Genomic DNA, 22,582 nt, shown 5'->3' on the forward strand with positions numbered 1-22,582 from the left:
ATTCAATGGTGAAAAACTCCACCTCCAACGATTCATAACGGCCCTGAAGTTAGTAAATCTAACTAAAGGGACATTTGAACACATCGCTGTAGAGGTTATCAAGTCTAAAATTGTTGGATCCACATTCTACAGGGTTCAAAATGAGACTACAATAACCGACATAATCAAAAAACTGCAGGACACAATAGTCGGTGAAACATCCGACGTAATAAAGGCCAAAATGGCCAAGACTGCCCAGAAAGGCAAAACTGCCGAGAAGTTTACAACAGATATCGACAATTTACGGAAGCTCCTAGAAGCTTCCTATATATACATAGATGAAGGACTTTCAGCTGAACATGCTGATAAGTTCAAATGGCTGAAGTCGGTAATGTTCCTTTACCAAAAACCCTCACCGCTATTCCACCATTAAAAACAATATTTGTTTCTCGGCTTGCCCCTGACCTCGCATCTGAAGATGTACAAGCTCATATACAGAGCAAAATACAAGCCAATAATGTGAAAATAGAAAAATTCAACTTTTCATACCCCAGAGACATCTCATCTTTCAAGATAAGTGTCTCCCTCGATCTTTTTGACACAATTTGTTCTGGTGGCTTCTGGCCCGAGCACGCTGTAGTCAAGGAGTACGAGGTAAAGATAAAGAAAAAACGGCCTTCACGGCCGGCACAAACCACAGTGACTGCGGGCGTCACGGCAGTGCCAAAAAACTAAATACCTCCCTCCTACTTTCCTATCAGAATACTAGAGGGTTACGCAGCAAGCTCTCCAAATTATATTCTGATAGCTTTTCGTTTGCATCCCAGGTGATTGTGTTTACCGAAACCTGGTTAAAGCCGGAGATTCTCAGCTCCGAAATTTTTCCGGGTAAGTACACAACTTATAGATTGCACCGTCTTTCCCAGCGGGGTGGTGGAGTTTTAATTGCCGTTGACTCCACCCTTAGTTCCGAACTGGTTCAAATTGACGATCTCACAGGTATTGAACTTATCTGTGTAAAACTATCATTTTCAGGTAGTTTTATCTATATAACTTGTTCTTACGTTCCTCCATCTGCTGAAGAGCCTATTTATTGGAAACACCTTTCGGCAATTCAGGCTGTTTCCAACATGCTTACAGATAGAGACCAACTAATAACTCTAGGAGACTTCAATATACCTGGAGCTCGTTGGTCATCAGATGGTACGTCAAATGTCCTCCAAACTGCGGTACAGCATTACCTCATAGATGGTTTGCTTGACATTTCGTTGTCCCAAGTTAACCATGTCGTAAATTCTTTAAATCGCCTACTAGATCTGTGTTTCGTCTCTGATCCTGTAGGTGTAAACTTAACAAGAGTCGATCCATTGACGCTTCCCGAAGACCCTTCCTTCCTACCCTTCCTACTTTCGAAGTGACCATCGATTTGGGGACTGTCGTAAAGACTAAACCTGATTTGAGTTGCTCAGCAACTAAAGTTCGCTGCTTCCGTAAAGCAAATTTTCAAAGGCTAGATATCTTGATTTCCTAATTTAATTGGTCTGAACTTTACAGATGTACTGACATGGCGTCCGCCGTGGATATTTTTTACAGTGCCATGAATTCGTTCTTTGCATTGTGTGTTCCTTTAGCCTGTCCGTCGGTTTCTAGTAAACCACCTTGGTTCACCAAAGAGCTGACACGCCTAAAAAACGTTAAGTCTAGGCTTTATAATCGCTATAAACGCACCGGATCTCCCACTGTTCATTTAAGATATCTTAGTGCTCGGTCGAATTTCACCGTGCTAAATGCGCAATGTTATAAAAGTTATTTAACTCGCTGTAGGGTTCAGTTCACGCAGGACCCGAAACAGTTTTATAACTTTGTTAACACTAAGCGAAAACCCAATTTACATCCTTCATCGTTTTCGTTCAGAAACGCTACAGCAAACTCTGATCAGGCCATCGCCGATCTCTTTGCCGAGTTTTTCAAAACTACGTATTGTTCCTCGAATAGCTCAGATCAGATTTACTCTTTTGATTTGCCCAAGTCGAACCTAATTTTCAGTCCCATTTTAACCGAAAGCTCCCTTAGTTCGGATCTTCATCGTGTAAAACCAGTTTACTCACCGGGTCCCGATGGAATACCAGGCTGCGTGCTCAAGTATTGTGCCGGAGCTCTGTGCAATCCCCTTTTGAAATTGTTTACCTTATCTTTAGAAACCTCAGAATTTCCCCTTATTTGGAAGGAATCATTTATCATTCCTCTCCACAAAAAAGGTAGCAAATCGGACGCCAGCAACTATAGAGAAATCTCTAAGTTGTCGGCAATTCCAAAACTTTTCGAGAATGTAATTACTCCCCACTTGCAGCATTTATGCAGATCCGTAATTTCACCATGTCAGCATGGTTTTATGAGGCGAAGATCGACCACTACAAATCTTCTGGAACTCACCTCTTTCGTTATTAGAGGTTTCCAACGTAACTTTCAAACCGACGTGATTTACACAGACTTCAGTAAAGCCTTTGACTCGGTTAATCACTCTCTTCTTGTAAGGAAGCTTGACTTAATCGGGTTTCCTGTCGATCTACTTAAATGGATTTTGAGCTATTTGAGTGACAGAACTCAAAAGGTTCTGTTTAAAAATGCTCTATCCAAATTCCTCAGAGTCACTTCTGGCGTCCCGCAGGGTAGCCACCTCGGCCCGCTGCTATTTACATTGTTTATCAATGACCTCCCGCTGGTTCTAACGAATTCTAGAGTACTTATGTACGCTGATGACGTTAAGCTATGCTTGCAGTATAAGGACAGCTCTTGCCAGTCAGACCTGCAATCGGATCTTAATAACTTTCAAGCATGGTGTCGTGCTAATTTATTACATCTCAACAGCTCTAAATGCAAGCTGATGACATTTTCACGTGTCACTCCCCAGTTTGCCACTTATATGATAAATGATTGTGCTCTTGAAAGAATATCTCTTGTTGATGATTTAGGCGTTCGCTTAGACCCTAAACTTTCGTTCTCTGAACATATTTCGTGCACGGTTAATAAGGCCAGAGGCATGCTAGGTTTTATTAAGAGGTGGTCGAAGGAATTCGATTCCCCTTATATAACGAAGACCCTTTTTACTTCATTAGTTCGCCCTATATTGGAGTATGGTTCATGCGTCTGGAGTCCTCAATTCGGAATCCATATTAACCGTATTGAATCTGTACAAAAGAACTTTTTACTTTTCGCCCTCCGTGGCCTACCTTGGGATGCTGATGAGAGGCTACCGTCCTATACAAGTAGACTCCTATTAATTAACTTACCCTCCCTAGCTAACCGTAGAACAATGCTTGGTGTCGTATTCCTTCATAACCTTATAAATGGTGTGGTTGAGAGCCCCATTCTTTTAGGGCAGCTTAACTTCCACGTTCCCCGACTAACATCTAGAACCCTTATCCCTTTAGTAGTAAATCACTGTAGGCGGGAGTTTGAAGTGCATGAACCCTTTAGGGTTTTATGTACGGATTACAACCGCCTCTCTGACATTATAATTCGTAGCGATAGCCCTTCTGTACTAAAAACTTTAATACTTGTTGAGTTAGCTCGTAGTGTATCACCGTAGTCTAATGTTGCATGCGTTCTTATTTATTTATCGTAGTTATTATTTAGTTACATTATATTATTTTTTTTTTTATATTTACTTTGCATGCGTTTTTATTTATTCATCGTAGTTATTATTTAGTTACATTATATTATATTTTTTATATTTATTTTGCATGCGTTATTACTTAATTATTACTATTTTTATTATATTATATTTTTTGTTCCCCTTATTAAATTTTGTTTCTTGTAACGTTTCCTCGTTCTTTTCTTCCTTCATTCACCGCGTCTATCTAGTTCGCGATTCGTGCCGTACGTCACACGGCTGCGCCCCTCGGTCGGTTGGGCGGGAGGTAGAACCGAAACCCCGCGCAAAAAAATAAAAAATAATAAAAAAAAAAATAACAAGAAAAATGCAAATCTATGAATGTAAAACTGTAAATAAAGGTGTTTTTAAAGTTTACGTTACTTTGTATTTGATTGGGATATAAAATTGCAAACTGCAAGGGTAAAAAAACTTCGTCGGTCTAAAGTTAGCTTCTTATATTGTTCTCTTTAGAGCAGTATTTTTGTCAGTTATTGCACTAAAATGTATTTAGTATATATTTCGTAGATCTGTTGATTTGTCAATGCATTAGAACTTCCAATTTAGAAATTTCTTTGCCATATGGTCATCTTGCTCTTACTTATTATACCAAACAACTAAAAGAGAAATAAATAGAAGAAGAAGAAAATAAAGAAAACATAAGATATATAAAAGCATTTTATTTAATAATAGTTCGATACTTATAAACAAATACAACATTTTCATATATTACAGTTTTTTATTTTTAATAATTTTGTACAACAAATTCAAACTAAATCAGTAGCAAAACAATAGGTGAAGAAAGTTTAATTAAATTTTAAAAACTACATTTTAAAACAGTCATTAAAGTTAAACACATTCCTGTAAATATAATCATGCATCCAGCTTTCATTACAGTGTCCATAATTTCGTCATAAAATTCTTGCTCACTATCCCCACCTGATGCAAGTTTATGCTCAACAAGATAAGCAAAATGTGATAAATGTTTTAAAGAGCACAGCACAATATTATCATTTTCTCCAGATTTCTCCACCATCGTTATACCATCGTTTGCCCAATTTCTATAATTCCAGTAGTGGCAAGAGTCTGAACTGCTTAGCTTGTGGCTTTTATTTTTCCGTATAATAAGAGGAATTGGTACGGGAAGCTTCGCACTGTACCCAGGTATTGATATTGATATTATACGACTGGAGATAATTTTTTTCCTATTGTTCTGTTGAAAAAGCTTGTCATTAGAGTATACCTTAAAAATAATTAGAGGGACGCTTTTATATATCGATTTTGAAAAATCTGGACATGATTTTATGCGGCTAAGAAGATTTTCGGGTAGATATACGCCAAGTTGTAGGTTTGGTTCATTGAAAAAGTCACTTGTTTCATGATTCGATTGCAGAAAACGATATTTTTCATGAATTAATGATTTTTGAGATAATTTTCCAGAACGTTTTTTTGAAAACAAAGCTATTCCAGAAACATTAGCAATAATTGGGTTAATTAAGAAATATAAAAGATTTTTCGAAATTTTTACCGACACCCCAATGTCTTGATAGTCTATAATATCATTATTAAATATAAAGCCAAAATCTTTACCACGAGACATTGTTTTATTTGACAACGATAAAATTGAAAGAGTGTCAATTGACTGTTCAAAAGACTCCAATAATTTGTTTGTTGAGTTAAATTTGGCTGACATCCTTAAAACCTCCGTTTTAATATCTGTTAGGGAATTGTAAACTTTTATAACTGCACAAATTGCATTTTTCCATGTAACAGTGCCAATATTTATCTTAGAAATCTTCGAATTTAGTAACGTAAGCCTTTTGAAATTTAGTTTTATAATTTTGGAAATTATATGTATATCTAAAGCAATTAGTAAATTATCATTTTCAGAAATGACGTCAATAACTTTTTTTAAAACTTGTTCTGGATCAAAGATATGAAAATTTGAGTTGTATATATTAAACAGAATGTTCGTAATATTTTTAGTTTTTTTACAAAGGACTTGCTGAGTAAGTTTATACCAATATGCTTCACGTAAAAAGTCACCTTGGCATTGTCGAGTATACGGCATACCATTATTTTGAAGACATAATAGTTTTGTTGTTTCTATTTCTCCAAAACTCGTATTCATCAAGTTGGCTTTTATGACAGCGTTCGGAAAAGCCCGTTCTGTAAAACAGTACTCAGCATGGCGTATAGTGAAGTTCTTATTCACATATGTATTTAATGCTTTTATTATTGTAATAATATACCTATGCAAATTTGATTTTTTTTTAAATTTATTTTTAACAGATTGGTCTGTCTGTTGGATTTTATGAGAAATAGTATATACTTCTCTTGCTTCCCAATTTACAATTATATGAATCCGATACACGAAAAAGTCATTTGGTTTCCTCTCAATGTTCATAACTCTGACTTGTTTTACCTTAATTTTATCAAAGATAGTTTTGGTTTTTATTTTTTCTAAAAGATCACATACAATGTTAACCATTTGTGTTGGACCCATGCGTGAAATGTTACACAAACCAAATAATTTATTTTTATGGATACATGAGACATTCCAACGTATAACAAAATCGTGACAAAGGTTTCCAAGAACTACGAATTTTTGAGTGGTAACTAAGTGGAAATCAAATATACTGTGGCCTTCACACCAATATTCGCTAGAATAATTCGAAACCAGGAAAATTTTCCCAATTGAATGACTCTGATCTTCGTTTTCCCAAACAATGACAATCTTAACCTTTCTTGATATGCCGTGCGCTTTGTAGGTAAAACATTGTACACCAATATCGTGTTCATTACTTAAGAATAAATGTTTTCGATTATATATCACAAGAGTTAACTGTTTATCACGATCATCCATTTTTAATATCATTTTTATTTCTATTGAACTTGTTGACCCTATTATACTTTTACTTAATGACGGAAGCCCATGCAAGCTTTTGTTTACACCGTGTATCATGTTATATGTGTTCGATATAATCATACATTTATTACCAAGATTATCGTAAATGTATTTAAATTTAAAGTTTTTTTTTATTTCATCATTCAACACATACTTGGATACTACTCGTTTAAATATATTGGATGAATATTGTTCAGTATGAACGTGATTATCTACAGTCCACCAATCGATACAATAAAACTCATTTGGTCGATTGACTATACCACCAAAGGTACTTGGCAAATCGTACTTAAACACACAAACTATATTTAAGGGAGTCATACAGTTTTCAGTCAACAAAATATTATTGTATTTATTTTCATTATAAAATGCGTGCTTCATGCAGTGTTCGTCAGACTCGTTAACCGATATTAAATTGGGACTAATAATATTTTTCCATGATCTTCCTGGTAAACGTACTGCAAATGGCATAAAGGCATTTTCTCTTTTTATTGGTAACCAGTAATCAGTTATATTCTTTTTAATCAAAAACTGTAAAATTTTTGAAACATCCTGTTTTGTCAAATCCATTGGAATAATTATATTTGAGCCGTAGCAAAAATGTTCGTTGTATGCTTGAATAGTACGTGAAATTTTTAAACAATGTATGCCACCGTGAGGTAATCGAATTTCATAAAGGTCATCAGGGCAGTGCATTTTAGGAAATTTTAGTTCTTTACAGCCTATTTTATCTAGACTCAAATGACCAGTACTAATGTCGCACGTACGTATTAAAATTTGATTTTTACGTTTGAGGCAAACAAGATCTTCAATTCTTGTATAACTTTTTCTATAATTCCAGTAGGCCGTACCATCACCAATTTTAGTGGTAACATCTTCACATTTTTTTAGCTACAATATAATTTAAAAATAAGATTTAATTATTAAAAAAAAAATTTATTTGAATTCATCATTGTATGTTGAAATTTTTAAAACTGTATCTATAAATAATTTATGATTTATAAATTAATAAGAAAATATTTTTCAATGTATATCTTTATATTTTGGGAATATTCTTGTCATATATCTGGGTTATTTATTCTTACCAAATCGTTCTGTAAACCCATTGAATGAGCACTGAAACACAAATAATAAATTAATCGAAAAAGTGGACTAAAAATCATAATTTGAAAACGTTGAAGAAAAAAAACTGTTATTTTATTGATATTGCTTAATTTTTAAATGTATATTTTTTTCTAACACGGAGTACCAGACACAGGTGTTATCAACGACAAGTTAAATTCAATAGGAGCTCAAGAGGTATAAGGAAAATAATCTTAATCTTTATTATTCATAGATAAGGTCGATTTCCATATTATCTGTACTTATTAGGGTGGTTTTATTTCTTGCGAGGAAACTACTACTGGCGTGCTGCTGGATTGGTTGCTTGCATGCCTACTAAGTGGGTTAAGATTAAAGTTTTTAGTCATCATTATAATTTGCACAGAGGACTCTAAAGGGTTCATGCAGTTCAAAGGATGTTCTACAGTGGGGCAAAACTAATGGTAAAAGGGATCTAGTGTTTCTTATTGGTACGTGAAAATTTAGCTGACCCAGCACATCAGTACTTTCCACTGCCATAAGAATGTAATACCTAGCATGGTTCTACGATTAGATTAGGAGGGTAAGTTAATTAGTAAGAGTATACTAGAATAAGACGGTAACCTCTGGTTAGCATCCCAGCTTAAACCGCGTAAAGCGAAAAGTAAGAAGTTCTTTTGAACCGATTCTATGCGTTTACTGTGGACGCCATACTAAGGGCTCCAAACACAGGATCCATATTCTAAGATAGGACGAACAAGTGATGTATATAAAGATTTTGTAACACTGGGGTCATTGAATTCCTTCGACCTCCGCTTAATGAAACAAAGCACACCCCTGACTTTATTCACCATGCGCAAAATATGATCGATAAAGTCAAGTTTAGGATACAGACGTACACCCAAATCATCAACTATATTAAATTTTCCAAAGAGCATTTGCATTTAGATCCATTTAAGTTTAATAAGTTCACGCGGCACCATGTTTGAAAATTGTTAAGATCTGAAGCTTGACGTCATCAGCGTACATAAGAACTCTGGAGTTGGTCAAAACTTCGGGCAGATCGTTCAGAAATTATGTAAACAAAAGGGGACCCAAATGACTCCCTTGCGGGACGCCAGATGTAACCCTAAGAAAATTAGATAGTTTATTTTTAACAAGAAAGAAAGCTAACTTCGGCACGCCGAAGTTTGTAGACCCTTGCAGATTGGTTTTGATATTTATATTATAAATTCTAATGCTGAAGACACACACAAAACAGAGTTTCATTACATTTTACCTATACTTATTATGTTTACAGTTTGACAGTTACAGTTTTACATTCACAGCTTCACATTTTCTCTACATTTACCGATCGCTTCTATGGCAGCTATATGATATAGTTGTCCGATTTTTATGAAATTTACAACAAAATTCTAAAATAACAACAAAAGCTCATATCTCAGAGTAGATGAAAATTTGTTGAAAAACAACAAAGTTATATTTTTTTTTCATATTAATTTCCCGATCGTTCCGGTGGCAGCTATATGATATAGTCGTCCGATTTTCATAAAATTAACACCAAAAATTCTAAAATAATATAAAATGGCTATATCTAAAAAATGGTGCAAAAATGTTAAAAAACAGCCAAGTTATACTTTTTTTTCTAAAAATTTATCGAACATTTGTATGGCAGATATATGATATAGTCGTCCGATCCGGCCCGTTCCGACATATATAGGAGTGAGAGTATATAAGTAAGTATATAAGTAAGACTATAGCAAAGTTTCATTCAGATAGCTTTAAAATTGAGGGACTAGTTTGCGCAGAAACAGACAGACGGACAGACGGACATGGCTAGATCGACTCGGCTGTTGATGCTGATCAAGAATATATATATACTTTATATATATACAAAAGGGGACCCAAATGACTCCCTTGCGGGACGCCAGATGTAACCCTAAGAAAATTAGATAGTTTATTTTTAACAAGAAAAAAAGCTAACTTCGGCACGCCGAAGTTTGTAGACCCTTGCAGATTGGTTTTGATATTTATATTATAAATTCTAATGCTGAAGACACACACAAAACAGAGTTTCATTACATTTTACCTATACTTATTATGTTTACAGTTTGACAGTTACAGTTTTACATTCACAGCTTCACATTTTCTCTACATTTACCGATCGCTTCTATGGCAGCTATATGATATAGTTGTCCGATTTTTATGAAATTTACAACAAAATTCTAAAATAACAACAAAAGCTCATATCTCAGAGTAGATGAAAATATGTTGAAAAACAACAAAGTTATATTTTTTTCATATTAATTTCCCGATCGTTCCGGTGGCAGCTATATGATATAGTCGTCCGATTTTCATAAAATTAACATCAAAAATTCTAAAATAATATAAAATGGCTATATCTAAAAAATGGTGCAAAAATGTTAAAAAACAGCCAAGTTATACTTTTTTTTCTAAAAATTTATCGAACATTTGTATGGCAGATATATGATATAGTCGTCCGATCCGGCCCGTTCCGACATATATAGGAGTGAGAGTATATAAGTAAGTATATAAGTAAGACTATAGCAAAGTTTCATTCAGATAGCTTTAAAACTGAGGGACTAGTTTGCGCAGAAACAGACAGACGGACAGACGGACATGGCTAGATCGACTCGGCTGTTGATGCTGATCAAGAATATATATATACTTTATAGGGTCGGAAACGTCTCCTTCACTGCATTGCAAACTTCTGACTGAAATTATAATACCCTGCAAGGGTATAAAAATTACCTTTTGCGTCCTGCCATTTAGGTAACATGAGATCCAATTAAGAAGATCAATCGGAAATCCCATTAAATCGAGTTTCCGAACAAGAAGAGAATGGTTAACAGAGTCAAGTGCTTTATTGAAATCAGTATAGATTACATCTGTCTGAAAGTTATTTCGGTAGCCCTTTATTATAAAGGATGTGAACTCCAAAAGATTGGTTGTAATTGATCTTCGCTTAAAAAAACCATGTTGACATGGAGGAATAATTGACCTCCACAGGTGCTGCAGATGAGGAGTAATAACATTTTCGAACAGTTTTGGGATGGCCGACAACTTAGAGATTTCTCTGTAATTGTTGGCCTCCAATTTGCTACCTTTTTTGTGGAGAGGAAAAACTAATGATTCCTTCCAAATAAGGGGAAAGTGGGAGGTTTCTAAGGATAAGGTAAACAATATGAGAAGGGGATTACACAGCGCTTCGACACAATTCCTAATCACACAGCCAGGTATTCCATCGGGACATGGTAAAAAAAAAACTGGCTTAACACAATGAAGATCTAAAAGAAGATAGCTTTCGTTTAAGGCAGGACTGAAGATTTGGTTCGATTTAGGGATGATGTAAAAATAATCCTGATTTGGGCTATTAAGTTGGAGTAAGTGATTTGAAACAAGAAAGGAAGCTAACTTCGGCAGACTTCAGTAAAGCTTTTGACTCGGTTAATCACTCTCTTCTTGTAAGGAAGCTTGACTTTCCTGTCGATCTTCTTAAATGGATTTTGAGCTATTTGAGTAACGGAACTCAAAAGGTTCTGTTTAAAAATGCTCTATCCAAATTCCTCAGAGTCACTTCTGGCGTCCCACAGGGTAGCCACCTCGGCCCGCTGCTATTTACATTGTTTATCAATGACCTCCCGCTGGTTCTAACGAATTCTAGAGTACTTATGTACGCTGATGACGTTAAGCTATGCTTTCAGTATAAGGACAGCTCTTGCCAGTCAGACCTGCAATCGGATCTTAAGGGGGGACATCTGAGTAACTGGCCAAAAAAAAGCCGATTTTCAAGAATTTTTTTTGGCCAAATGAAAAGGCAAATCGAAAAAATTTTAAGTAGGTTTGATAATGTTATATGTGAAGTACAAAATACATTTTTTTTTTAATAAATCGAAAACAAAATGGCGGCTGTGCAGCATTTCTTCGTAGGCCCTATTTTTTTGAAAGGGGTCCATGGCCGGAAACCTAACGTCCTTAATTTTTGATCTAGAACAAAAAATCAAATTTTGTTAGATTCTATATCTCAACCGCTATCGACACACGTAGGATTTTTTCGATATTTTGATTTTTAGCAAAATGGTGTGTGATTAAATAAAATTTTCAATTTTCATGAGAAAAAAACGTCACAAAATTGTTGATTAAAAAAAAAGTAAGCAAAAAAAAAAAAAAATCCTACGTGTGTCGATAGCCATAGGTATTTTGAATATACTGTCAAAATTTCAGATCGATCGGTTAAGATTTGTTCGAGTTAGGTTTCCGGCCAACTCAAAAAAAGTGGTTTTGAGATAAACGCGTTTAAAGTTTTAAAATCGTATATGATTACATGTAAGGCATCGCCGCAGAATGGAAAATTTCAACACTTAGAAACTTTTGCCGGACTCTATCTTTTGATATGTTATTTTTAAGACCCTAAAGTATTTTTTAAGCAAAAAAAAAAATTTTTCGATTTTTAAAAAAAGTTACTCAGACGTCCCCCCTTAATAACTTTCAAGCATGGTGTCGTGCTAATTTATTACATCTCAATAGCTCTAAATGCAAGCTCTTGAAAGAATATCTCTTGTTGATGATTTAGGCGTTCGCTTAGACCCTAAACTTTCGTTCTCTGAACATATTTCGTGCATGGTTAATACAGCCAAAGGCATGCTCGGTTTCATTAAGAGGTGGTCGAAGGAATTCGATTCCCCTTATATAACGAAGACCCTTTTTACTTCGTTAGTTCGCCCTATATTGGAGTATGGTTCATGCGTCTGGAGTCCTCAATTCGGAATCCATATTAACCGTATTGAATCTGTACAAAAGAACTTTTTACTTTTCGCCCTCCGTGGCCTACCTTGGGATGCTGATGAGAGGCTACCGTCCTATACAAGTAGACTCCTATTAATTAACTTACCCTCCCTAGCTAACCGTAGAACAATGCTTGGTGTCGTATTCCTTCATAACCTTATAAATGGTGTGGTTGAGAGCCCCATTCTTTTAGGGCAGCTTAACTTCCACGTTCCCCGACTAACATCTAGAACCCTTATCCCTTTAGTAGTAAATCACTGTAGGCGGGAGTTTGAAGTGCATGAACCCTTTAGGGTTTTATGTACGGATTACAACCGCCTCTCTGATATTATAATTCGTAGCGATAACCCTTCTATATTAAAAACCTTAATACTTGTAGAGTTAGCTCGTAGTGTAGCACCGTAGTCTAATTTTGCATGCGTTTCTTTTTATTTTACCTATTTATTTATTCTTGCATGACTTGTAGTAGTTATCTCGTAGAGTAGCACTTATTTTGCACGCGTTTTTATTTTTATTTTTTTTTTATTTTTTATATTTTGTTTATTTATTAAATTATGGTTATGGTTATATATTTTTATTATTAGATCATTATTTTGCATGCGTTTTTATTTATTTATATATTTATAGTTTATTATATTATCTCCTTATGTTTCCTCGTACATTTCGTCTGTCCTTCTAACGCGTCTATCTAGAAAAAAAAGAAAAAAAAAAAAAGTTCAGTACAAAGGAAGCCATCGCCGCGATGGTCAAAAATTGCGAGCATGGCCGTCTCAAGACAATATTGGAAGCTGGCAACTTCACGAACATGAATGAAGCCGTCACAAAGTATATACAATGTAGTACTGAAATGACGGGTAACGCCAACACAATATTATATGCGCAAAGAGGTAACTATCGCGGTAGTTACAAAAACAATTATCGCGGTAGGGGTAATGGCCGAGGTTATTACCGAAACAATGGCCACTACCAAAATTACCAAAACAACCAGAATAATCAAAATAACCAAAACAACGGTTATAATCGAAATAACAACAACAATAACAATAACTATAGAGGAAACAACCGTGGCGGAAACAACCGCAACGGAAACAACAACGGATCAAACCGTAATAATCAGAACAATGTCCGATTGGCCCAAACCAACTCGGAAAACCAACAAAACCCTTCAGATATTTAGAGCAAACAATAAAAACAGTCAACCTAAATCTAAGCATTTATATACAAATAAAAAATGAAAACACACGCAAATGTTATACTCTGTTACTTGATACTGGTGCAGACATATCTATATTAAAAGATAATATAGATAAATTTGAGATAATAAATGATAAAGTACACACCGAAATATCGGGAATAGGCGAAGGAACAATATCTTCAACAGGCTTAGCCAGTGTAGAACTCACTAATGGCAAATATATCATCCCACGCGACTTTTACTTAGTCGACCAAAGTTTCCCAATACCTTGCGATGGCATACTAGGTATTGACTTCATAAAACAATACAATTGCCAACTAGATTTTACTCAAAGAGGCTGTAACGAATCTCTCCGGCCGGGATAAACCTCAGTCGTGACCAGGGATCCTCTTCAAGAAATTTATTTAGAGGGGACGGAAATATTTATAGGAATTTATTATAACAGCGTGCGGGACCCGGGTTGCGAATTTACGCGCACTTAGTTCTGATCCCCGAGGGTCGGCAACGTGACTGCCAGACGAGGTGGTCACGAGATGCTCCAGGAGCAGGCGGGGCACACGCGCTGCTTGTCAATGGCCGGCTGCTTTTACCGACTCGTCGATCTGCTTGATCGGTCGGTCCCTGACAGAAAGCTGCTCGTCGCGAACTGCTTTAGACACTGCTTGCGCCTACTGCTTGTTTGTACTGTTTTCGCCGGTGCGCGGAGTGGCAACTCCGGTGGACTCCCGGCGGGATTTGGTTGATCTCGCCCAGAATTCGGGCGACGTGGGTCGAGGGAATGGCCAGGGGCGTCAGCGAGGTGTTAGTCAACTCCGGCTGGGCACGGAGGCTGGCTACGGGTCGGTCAGGCAGAGGTTCTGGTATCACCGGGGTGATGCACGGTGTGGGGAATGGCCAATGCAGGCGGGGCGGCAGCGTGTATCGAAGTGTCTCTAATCTAGGAGTGGACACGGGCGCGGATGCCCTCGTAGTCGTGGCGGTACACGGGACGCGGGAAACCAGCGTTAGTGTGGCGCGGCGGCTACGGGCACAAGAAGGGGGTCCCTAGTGGGGCGAAGGCAGAGGAGCACGTGTCCTCCAGTTGCGGCGGCACGTGGAGCACGGAAGGAGCCTGTGCTGGCGTGGCGCGGCGGCTGCAGGTATGACCGAGGGTCCTAAACTGTGCGTGGACGGAGGAGGATGTGTACTCCAGTCGCGGCGGCGCGCTGTGCACGGAAGAGCCAGTGCTGGCGTGACGCTACGACTGCAGTTGCGGCAGAGGATTCCTAAGCTGGGCGTGGGTGGAGGAGTAGGTATCCTCCAGTCGCGGCGGCACGCTGTGCACGGAATGAGCCTGTGCTGGTGTGACGCTGCGGCTGTGGGCACGGGAAAGGATTCCTAACTGAACGAGGGCAGAGGAGCAGGTGTCCTCCAGTCGCGGCGGCACGCTGTGCACGGAAAGAGCCTGTGCTGGCGTGACGCTGCGATGGGAGCACGGGAGAGGATTCCTAACGGCGTGGGGCAGAGGAGTAGGTGGTCTCCAGTCGCGGCGGCACGCTGGGCACGGAAAGAGCCTGTGCTGGCGTGAAGCTGCGGCGGGGAGCACGGGAGAGGATTCCTAACGGCGTGGGGCAGAGGAGTAGGTGTCCTCCAGTCGGGGCGGTACGTTATGCACGGAATGGACCTGCGCTGGCGTGACGCTGCGGCTGTGGACGCGGGAGAGGATCGATGGGAGGCTGGATGGCCGTAAAACACGTGCGAGTGGAAATGCCGAAACGCAGTGTTTTGGGGCCGCCAGCGGGACAGAGATCGGGGAACCTGAAACCGTGACCAATACTACCAAGGAAATACTACTACGGGTAGGTTCAATTGTTAATTTATTGGTTATGGGGTTATCTAAGTGTGTAGTCTACTACTGCCTTACAGAATTGACTCCTGTAACTTACGAATCTAGCCCCCTTTGTCTGCGGGCGTGTGGCTGCCGATCGCGGTCGTTGGCTGGCACAATTTATCTCCGCGAATGTGTGGGCTCTGGTAGCCGATGGCTCTGCGCGGTCACGTACGTCGCGGTTGCTACTCAGGACTCGATGCACTGTGTTTTCCTGACTCGGTCGCGGAGGCGCGGCGATGGGCACGTCTGCCTCGGTGCGAAGTTTCGACGGAAGAGAGCGAATGCCGGAAGACGCGAGCTGTCATAGCTTTTGAGAACTGGTGGTTCGAACCAGTTCGACGCGATTTGATTTAGTTCGACTAGTTCGACTAGTCGATCATTTTCCCGGTTCGGCGACTTCTAAGGTGCCGAACTTAGCTTAATATTTTTAAATTAACTATTTTTACTTTTAGTATACTTCAAGTCTGCGTCTGTTAAGGCTTCAATGCCAACTTAAACGTTTAATGAATGAGATTGCGTGGCTCCAGTGCCGTCTTAAACCTAATGATTATATAATAGGGGGAGAATATCTATATACTTATTAGCTAATTCTTAAATTATAGCAAGATGTTGTGCGCCTGTAGAATAGAGGCGTCACACTCCCTCCTTACTCAGCCCGGCCGAAACGGATCTGCACTTCTCCTGTTGTCTTCATTGTTATTTGGTATGGTCCTTCCTGCGTGCGGACGCGGAAGCGCTGACGGGAGTACTGTGCGGCATGGCTCCGGCGCGCTATCTCCTGCCAAACCGCCAGTGGAACTCGCTGGTCGTGCGTGTTAGTCCACCAGGCGGCTGGTATGGCGACTCGCTCGGGCGCTGGGTCGTCGGTGGTGAAATCATCCGCCGGAGGGGCTCGACGAGCAAAGCGTGGCGCCGGAGGTGGAACCTCGTCGGCGGTGGTGGCCGCAGGAACTGGGCGCGGGAAGCGCGGTGCCGGAGGTGGGACCTCGTCGGCGGTGGTGGTCGCAGGGACTGGGCGCGGGAAATGCGGTGCTGGAGGTGGGACCTCGTCGGCGGTGGTGGTCGCAGGGACTGGGCGCGGGAAATGCGGCGCTGGAGGGGCACTTGGGTCCCAGTCTGGGATTAATTCTTGTACAAGACCCTCTACTCCCGGCTCGAGCTCCTCCATGAGTATGTCCATCGTGCCCGGAGAGAGATCGAACCCGCGATCTCCGAAGCCGACACGTGGGGTGGCTGGGGGAGTGACCTCCTCGTGGGTAGTGGAGCGGTTATGGTTTGCTGCCCGGCGGTTGGTCTCGGCAGCGTTGTGTAGCGCGTTCATTGCAGTGGCTATCTCGCGGCGGTGGGCCGAGGATCGCTGGTCAGGCATAGCAAAGTTCGGCTGTGGCCGTGGTTGTGTCTCCTTGCGGCGGAATTTTTGCCCCGTCTCTGTCTCGCTGTCGCTGCTCTCCGATTCCCATAGCATTGCCTTCCCGGTGGGCTGGTAGCCATGCTCGGTGGTCTCGTCGGCGGTGGGGATCGAGCCTTGGCTTGATGATGCTAGCGGTGCGTCGTCATCGATCTGGTCGCTGATGCGGAGCGCGGGTTGGCTCGTGGGCGCCCGTGGGGCGTTGTTGTAAGTCTGGTCGCTGATGTTGTGGAGCGCTTGTCGACTCGTGGATGCCCGTGGGGCGTTATCGTAGGCTTTGTCGGTGATGTGGCGAAGCGCTTGTTGGCTCGTGGATGCCAGTGGTGCGTTGTCGTCGGCCCGGTCGCCGGGGAAGATGGGTAGGACCGCATCCTCCCCAGTGCTGGCGACGGCGGGCGGACCTCGGGGGTGTTTCCCAAGTCCATCTCCCAGCCCTCGTCCGGGGCCATTATACACAGCCTCTCCGGTGACGGGGGAAAGGTGACAATCGGGTCAGGAGTTGGCCGGAAGGGTGCCTCAATGAGGATGGAGGTGTAGCGGGCGTGGATTAACTGAATCCACGATCCCCGCCAGAACCCGTACCGCTCCTCTCCTTCCCATTGATAGTGGGCTGCCGAGGGGGCACCATCGTCTGGCTCGCTGTCGCTACTAATGGTTTGAGCGTCGTCGTTGCTCTGTTCGCCGGCTTCCTCCCCGTGGTGTCCGGGGTACAGAGGGGTGGCGTCGCTGTCGGTGGCATCCTCCAGTACATAGTCCTCGTCGCGTGTCGGGGCAGCTGGACTGGAGGATCGGGAGTCTCCCTCCTCGTCGTCGTCCTCGTCCGACTCCGGGTCCTGCTGGCGAGGGCTGCATGGACTGTAGTGCCCTGCAGGTGGTGGAGCAGCAGCGGTCGGGTCAGGGTGTCCTGGAGCGGGGCGCGGGTTGTGGAACCAACGCGAGTGGCCCGGCGCGTCCGGATTTGGCGGGCCCGGGTTGTAGGAACCTTGGTAGGGTCCCGACGGCGGAGCTTGGGAGCAGGGGATCCTGCGTCCCGTTCTGTCCGTGTAAAACGGAGAGATTGAGCGGCCCGAGGGTCGTGGAGGCGTTGGTGGCGCGGCGCGCCGTGGTGGCGGAGACTCGTCCGACGACTCGGACATTGGGTGCGGCGTGGCCCGGCGCGGTGGCGCTCTGGACATACTTGGGCGCATCGGGGGCGACGGGGCTCGGGAGTGGCCCGAGGGTCGTGGCGGCGTTGGTGGCGCGGCGCGCCGTGTTGGCGAGGCTGAAGGCGACTCGTCCGACGACTCGAACGTTGGGTGCGGCGTGGCTCGGCGCGGTGGCGCTCTGGGCATGGTTGGCTGCATCGGGGACGACGGGGCTCGGGTAGGGCCTCGAGCCTGTCGGATCCCGGTTGGGCAGGCTCTCGTGGGTCTGCCGGCGTAGTATGCGCCAGGGCGTAGCCGGGGGTCGCGGCCGGTCGTTGGCCTGTCATATGCTCCATTTGGAGCCGTGTCCTCCTCGTCGCTGGAGTCGATAGTGATGGGCTCCATCCTGACTCGCTCGTGGCACGCGTGTGAATGAATGAATCTATGGGAGAAAGAGAACTATCCAAACTTAAACTAACCAGTACTTAAATGGTAATGTCCTAACGGGCAGTAGTAGGCAAAAGTTCTAATGTTAATCTAATTGCTAACAATGGTCTTAGGGTTAGAAAACTTAGTGGGCTGCTTAAATTCACCCCTCGCTGATATCGTGGTCAGGTGGCCGTGGCTTGTCGGACCCGGGTTGAACGCCGGTGTTGTCCTCCGACATGGCGTCGTCGTCAGTGTCTGCATCACCTGCGGGAAGAGAAGAATGGAATTCTTTTAAGTCGGCGATATTGGCAAGGCGGCCCTTTCGTTTCCCGGGCAAGCGGATTCGGGCTATGTTTGGGGACGGAAGGGCGACCACTTTATATGGCCCGTCGAACTTGGGCGCGAGTTTGGCAGCGAACCCATCCACGGCCTTGGATAGGTGATGCTGGCGCACGAGGACCAGGGAGCCGATGGTGGGCCTCCATGCCCGACGCCTGAGGTCATACTGTCGTCCTTGGTCGCGGCTGGCCTTCTGGATGTTTGTCTGGACGATCTGGAAAATTTCCTTCAGTCGTCCAGCTCGGTCGGCAGGGGTCTCCGGAGCGACGCCTGCTCCCGGTGTCACTTGATCGTACCATGAGCCTGGTAACCGTGGCTCTCGTGCCTGTAGTAGGAAAGCCGGGCTGTACCCTGTGGTCTCCGAAATGCTGGTATTGATGGCGAGGCTCAGCTCAGGTATTAGCTGATCCCACGTACTCTGATCGCTGCCGACGTACTGAGAGATCATGGTCTTGACTGTGCGGTTCGCTCGCTCCGTGGGGTTCTCGCGTGGGCAATAGGGGGCCGTGTATTGAAGTTCTACGCCCATCTCCTTAAGGAATCCTCTGAAGGCCTTGCTGGTGAATTGGGTGCCATTGTCGCACACCAGTTTCTTTGGGGCTCCGAACCTCCCGATGATTCTTTCGCGGAACGCCTGTATCAACGTGGTGGTGGTGGCTTTTCGCAATGGGACCAGTTCCACCCACTTGGTGAAACTATCGAAGAAGACCAGCAGCATTGTGTTACCTGCCTTGGAGCGCGGTAATGGTCCCACGAAATCTGCACATACGATGCCAAAGGGTTCATCGACCTGCCTCGTCAACATCCTTCCTGCTTGTGCCTTTTGCTCTGCTTTATATTTCTGGCAGAGGACGCATTGACGGACGTATTGTTTCACGTCGCGGAACATTCCGGGCCAGTAATATTTTTGTGAGATCCGCAGAATCGTCTTCCGGGTGCCAAAGTGGCCAGCCGTGGGCGCGTCGTGGCATTCTTGGAGGATCCGTGCTCGATGCTCAGCCGCAACGCAGAGCTTCCAAGGAATATAATCTTGGTCGTCTGGGCGGTGTCCGAGGTGTCGATACAGCTCTCCGTTTTCGATGACATAATCGGGAAATCGCTGGGGGTCGTCCTGAACTTCCGTGAGTTTTCGTTTCAGCCATTTGCACAAGCGTTCGTCTGGCATTAGTCGTTGGAGGTGCTCCAGTGGTTGCCGGGATAGGGCATCGGCGACCACGTTATATTTCCCGCGGCGATAGTGGACATCGTATTGGTACTGTTGAAGTTCTAAGGCCCACCTGGCGATCCTTCCAGTCGGGTTCTCAATTTGATCTAACCATTTCAGGGCCAAGTGGTCTGTGATCACGTCGAAGCGATAGCCCTCGAGATAGCATCGGAGCTTACGAATTCCCCAGACGATGGCTAGGCATTCCTTTTCCGTAGGAGAATAATTGAGTTCGGCAGCGTCTAGCTTCCGACTCACGTATGCGATGACCCGTTCTTGCCCCTCTATTTCTTGTGTCAGCACACCTCCGAGTCCATAGTTGCTCGCGTCGGTCTGGAGCGTCATCTTGACGGAAAAGTCTGGACATGCCAGTACCGGAGCATCCGTTAGCAGACTTTTGAGGAGCTCGAAGGCTTTCTGTTGTTCTTGCTCCCACTTCCACCGCTGGTTTTTGCGCAGCAAGTTCGTCATGGGCTGAACAACAGACGCGAAGTTCGGTACGAACCTCCTGTACCATGAGGCCATGCCTAGGCATCTGCGTAACTCTCGAAGACTCGTGGGTGGACTGAGGTTCCGCACGGCGGCTACCTTTTCAGGGTCCGTGTGAATGCCCTGGTCGCTAATGACGTGGCCGAGATAAACCAACTTCCGTTTGAAGAAGGAACATTTGTCTTGGTTTATCCGTAAGTTCGCCTTCCTGAGCCTTCCTGAGCTCTTCGAGACTGGCACCGATGACGATTATGTCGTCTAGATAAGCGAAGGCATATGGGTCCAAGTCTGGCCCGATCACGCTGTCGAGCGCTCGCTGGAAGGTGGCTGGAGCCGAAAAAGGAAAAGGCCGCGGCCAGGGACCGTAAAGGCGGTACACGCCCGACTGCCTGCTTCCATTGGAATCTGCCAATAGCCATTGCGCAAATCCAGGGTGGAAATATATTTTGCATTTCGGAGCCGCTCAAGGATATGGTTGATACGCGGCAGTGGATATGCGTCGGGTATCGACTTGGCATTTAGCTGACAATAATCTACGCACAGGCGCCATTGTCCAGTCTTTTTCCTGACCAGGACCAAGGGAGCGCTGTGCGGACTGCGCGATGGCTCGATGCAATGCTGATCAAGGAGGGCGTCCACCTGCTCGTCGATGATCTTCTGCATAGCCGGGTTCTTTGGGAAATACCGCTGCTTGATGGGCCGATCGTCTCGCATGGTAATCCTATGCTCGGCGATATTGGCCACTCCGGTCATTCCCTCGAACTGGGCCAGCTGCTCGTATAAAAACTCCTGGATACGAGGGTCTTGTTTCACGTTGGTGGCCTCGGGGGCGCCCTCAAGATTCTCCTCGGGTGTCTCGGGGTGTGTGTCGATGTGTGTCTCTGTGTGCTTGTCCTCGGTGTTTACCATCTCATGTAGGTTCATGAGATTACTCTCAGAGGTTCCTGTGCTTGGGTTCCTGTGTGCCTCTGTGTATTTCCCTTGTGTGCCCGCGCTGGGGCTCTCGTGTGTCTCTGCGTGTCTTCCTTGTGTGCCCGCGTCGGGGCTCCCGTGTGTCTCTGTGTGTCTTCCTTGTGTGCCCGCGTCGGGGCTCCCGTGTGTCTCTGTGTGTTCGTTGTATTGCTCTCCGGCGTTAGTATTCTCGTGTATCTTGTGTTGCTCTCCGGCGTGTGTCTCCGTGAAATGGTCGGCGATGCCCAGGCGGGGGTCTTCCGGGCGAGTAGGCGGTGCTTCCTCGCTCAGCTCGGATCCGGCTGGGCCCCGTGGGCTGGGTGGTTCGGTGGTTCGAGAGTCCGTTGTATGTATGCTGCGTCTCGCGTCTCTGGGTGGCCTCATGTCCCGCTCTTCCGGCTGTCGTCTCGACAGGATGAGTTTGGCCGTCCCACACTGGATGGTGGTGCCGATCGTGGCCAGGAAATCCATGCCCAGGATCAGGGGTTCCAGCATGGCCGGCATAACGAAGAGGGGCACCTGGATAGTCTTCCGAGCGAGGGTGATATCGGCGCGCAGGAGTTGTCGAACCTCGACTCGCGAGGTGTCGGCCAAGTTAATTTGGGTGCGGATCTCCTGAAACTGGTGTCGTTGGCCAACTAGGTTGGCGACTTCCTGGCTGATGAAGCTCTTCGATGCGCCAGTGTCGATGGTGGCCAGACGTCGATGGCCACCGATCTCGACTTCTGCGGCGATCCTCCCTCTCTCGATTCTTAGCGGCGCGTTTACAAGGTGTTCGTTGCGGGATTGGTCCCCAACGGACTCCACCGGTCGTGGGGACCCGCTCCGTTTCCCGGCTGGGGTCGGCGGCAGCACTCGACGGTGCGAACATCGCGTCGTCCGCAGTCCCAGCAAAAGTATAGCCGAGGGTTCCGGCATTCGCGGCTGAAATGCCCGGAATCCCCGCAATTTCGGCACGCATCCTGCACGTTGATGCGGCGATCTGGTGTCGCTACCCGGTTTACTCGCACGGGCGCGGGCGGCCGTACCTGGCCTGGCGTCCGCGGAACGTCGTTTGATCTGGTGCACCCGGGAGAAAATGTTTGACCCCCACTGTGGGGAGGCGGACGGAAGGAGGGGCTACTCGGAGGCGTTGACATGGCTTGGGG

The 22,582-nt window shown here is 44.3% G+C and overlaps 1 protein-coding gene and 1 long non-coding RNA gene across 2 annotated transcripts; both read right to left on the bottom strand.

The window, feature by feature from the left end:
- Nucleotides 1-4,291: 4,291 nt before the first annotated feature.
- LOC138928652 (uncharacterized) lies at nt 4,292-7,799 on the bottom strand. The gene is made up of 2 exons (XR_011445046.1): nt 7,625-7,799; nt 4,292-7,430 (listed from the first exon to the last, which is right to left on the bottom strand). It is a non-coding gene; the product is annotated as an uncharacterized lncRNA (long non-coding RNA).
- Nucleotides 7,800-14,271: 6,472 nt separating this feature from the next.
- On the bottom strand, nt 14,272-18,427 carry LOC121502741 (uncharacterized). The gene is made up of 5 exons (XM_070285515.1): nt 17,353-18,427; nt 16,141-17,299; nt 15,284-15,417; nt 14,862-15,189; nt 14,272-14,641 (listed from the first exon to the last, which is right to left on the bottom strand). Exons 1-5 carry the CDS (start codon nt 18,425-18,427, stop codon nt 14,272-14,274), a joined length of 3,066 nt encoding a protein of 1,021 aa, XP_070141616.1.
- Between the last annotated feature and the right edge of the window lie 4,155 nt (nt 18,428-22,582).

Source organism: Drosophila kikkawai, chromosome 3L, assembly GCF_030179895.1.
Source record: "Drosophila kikkawai strain 14028-0561.14 chromosome 3L, DkikHiC1v2, whole genome shotgun sequence".
In the NCBI taxonomy this organism is placed as follows: Eukaryota; Metazoa; Arthropoda; class Insecta; order Diptera; family Drosophilidae; genus Drosophila; species Drosophila kikkawai.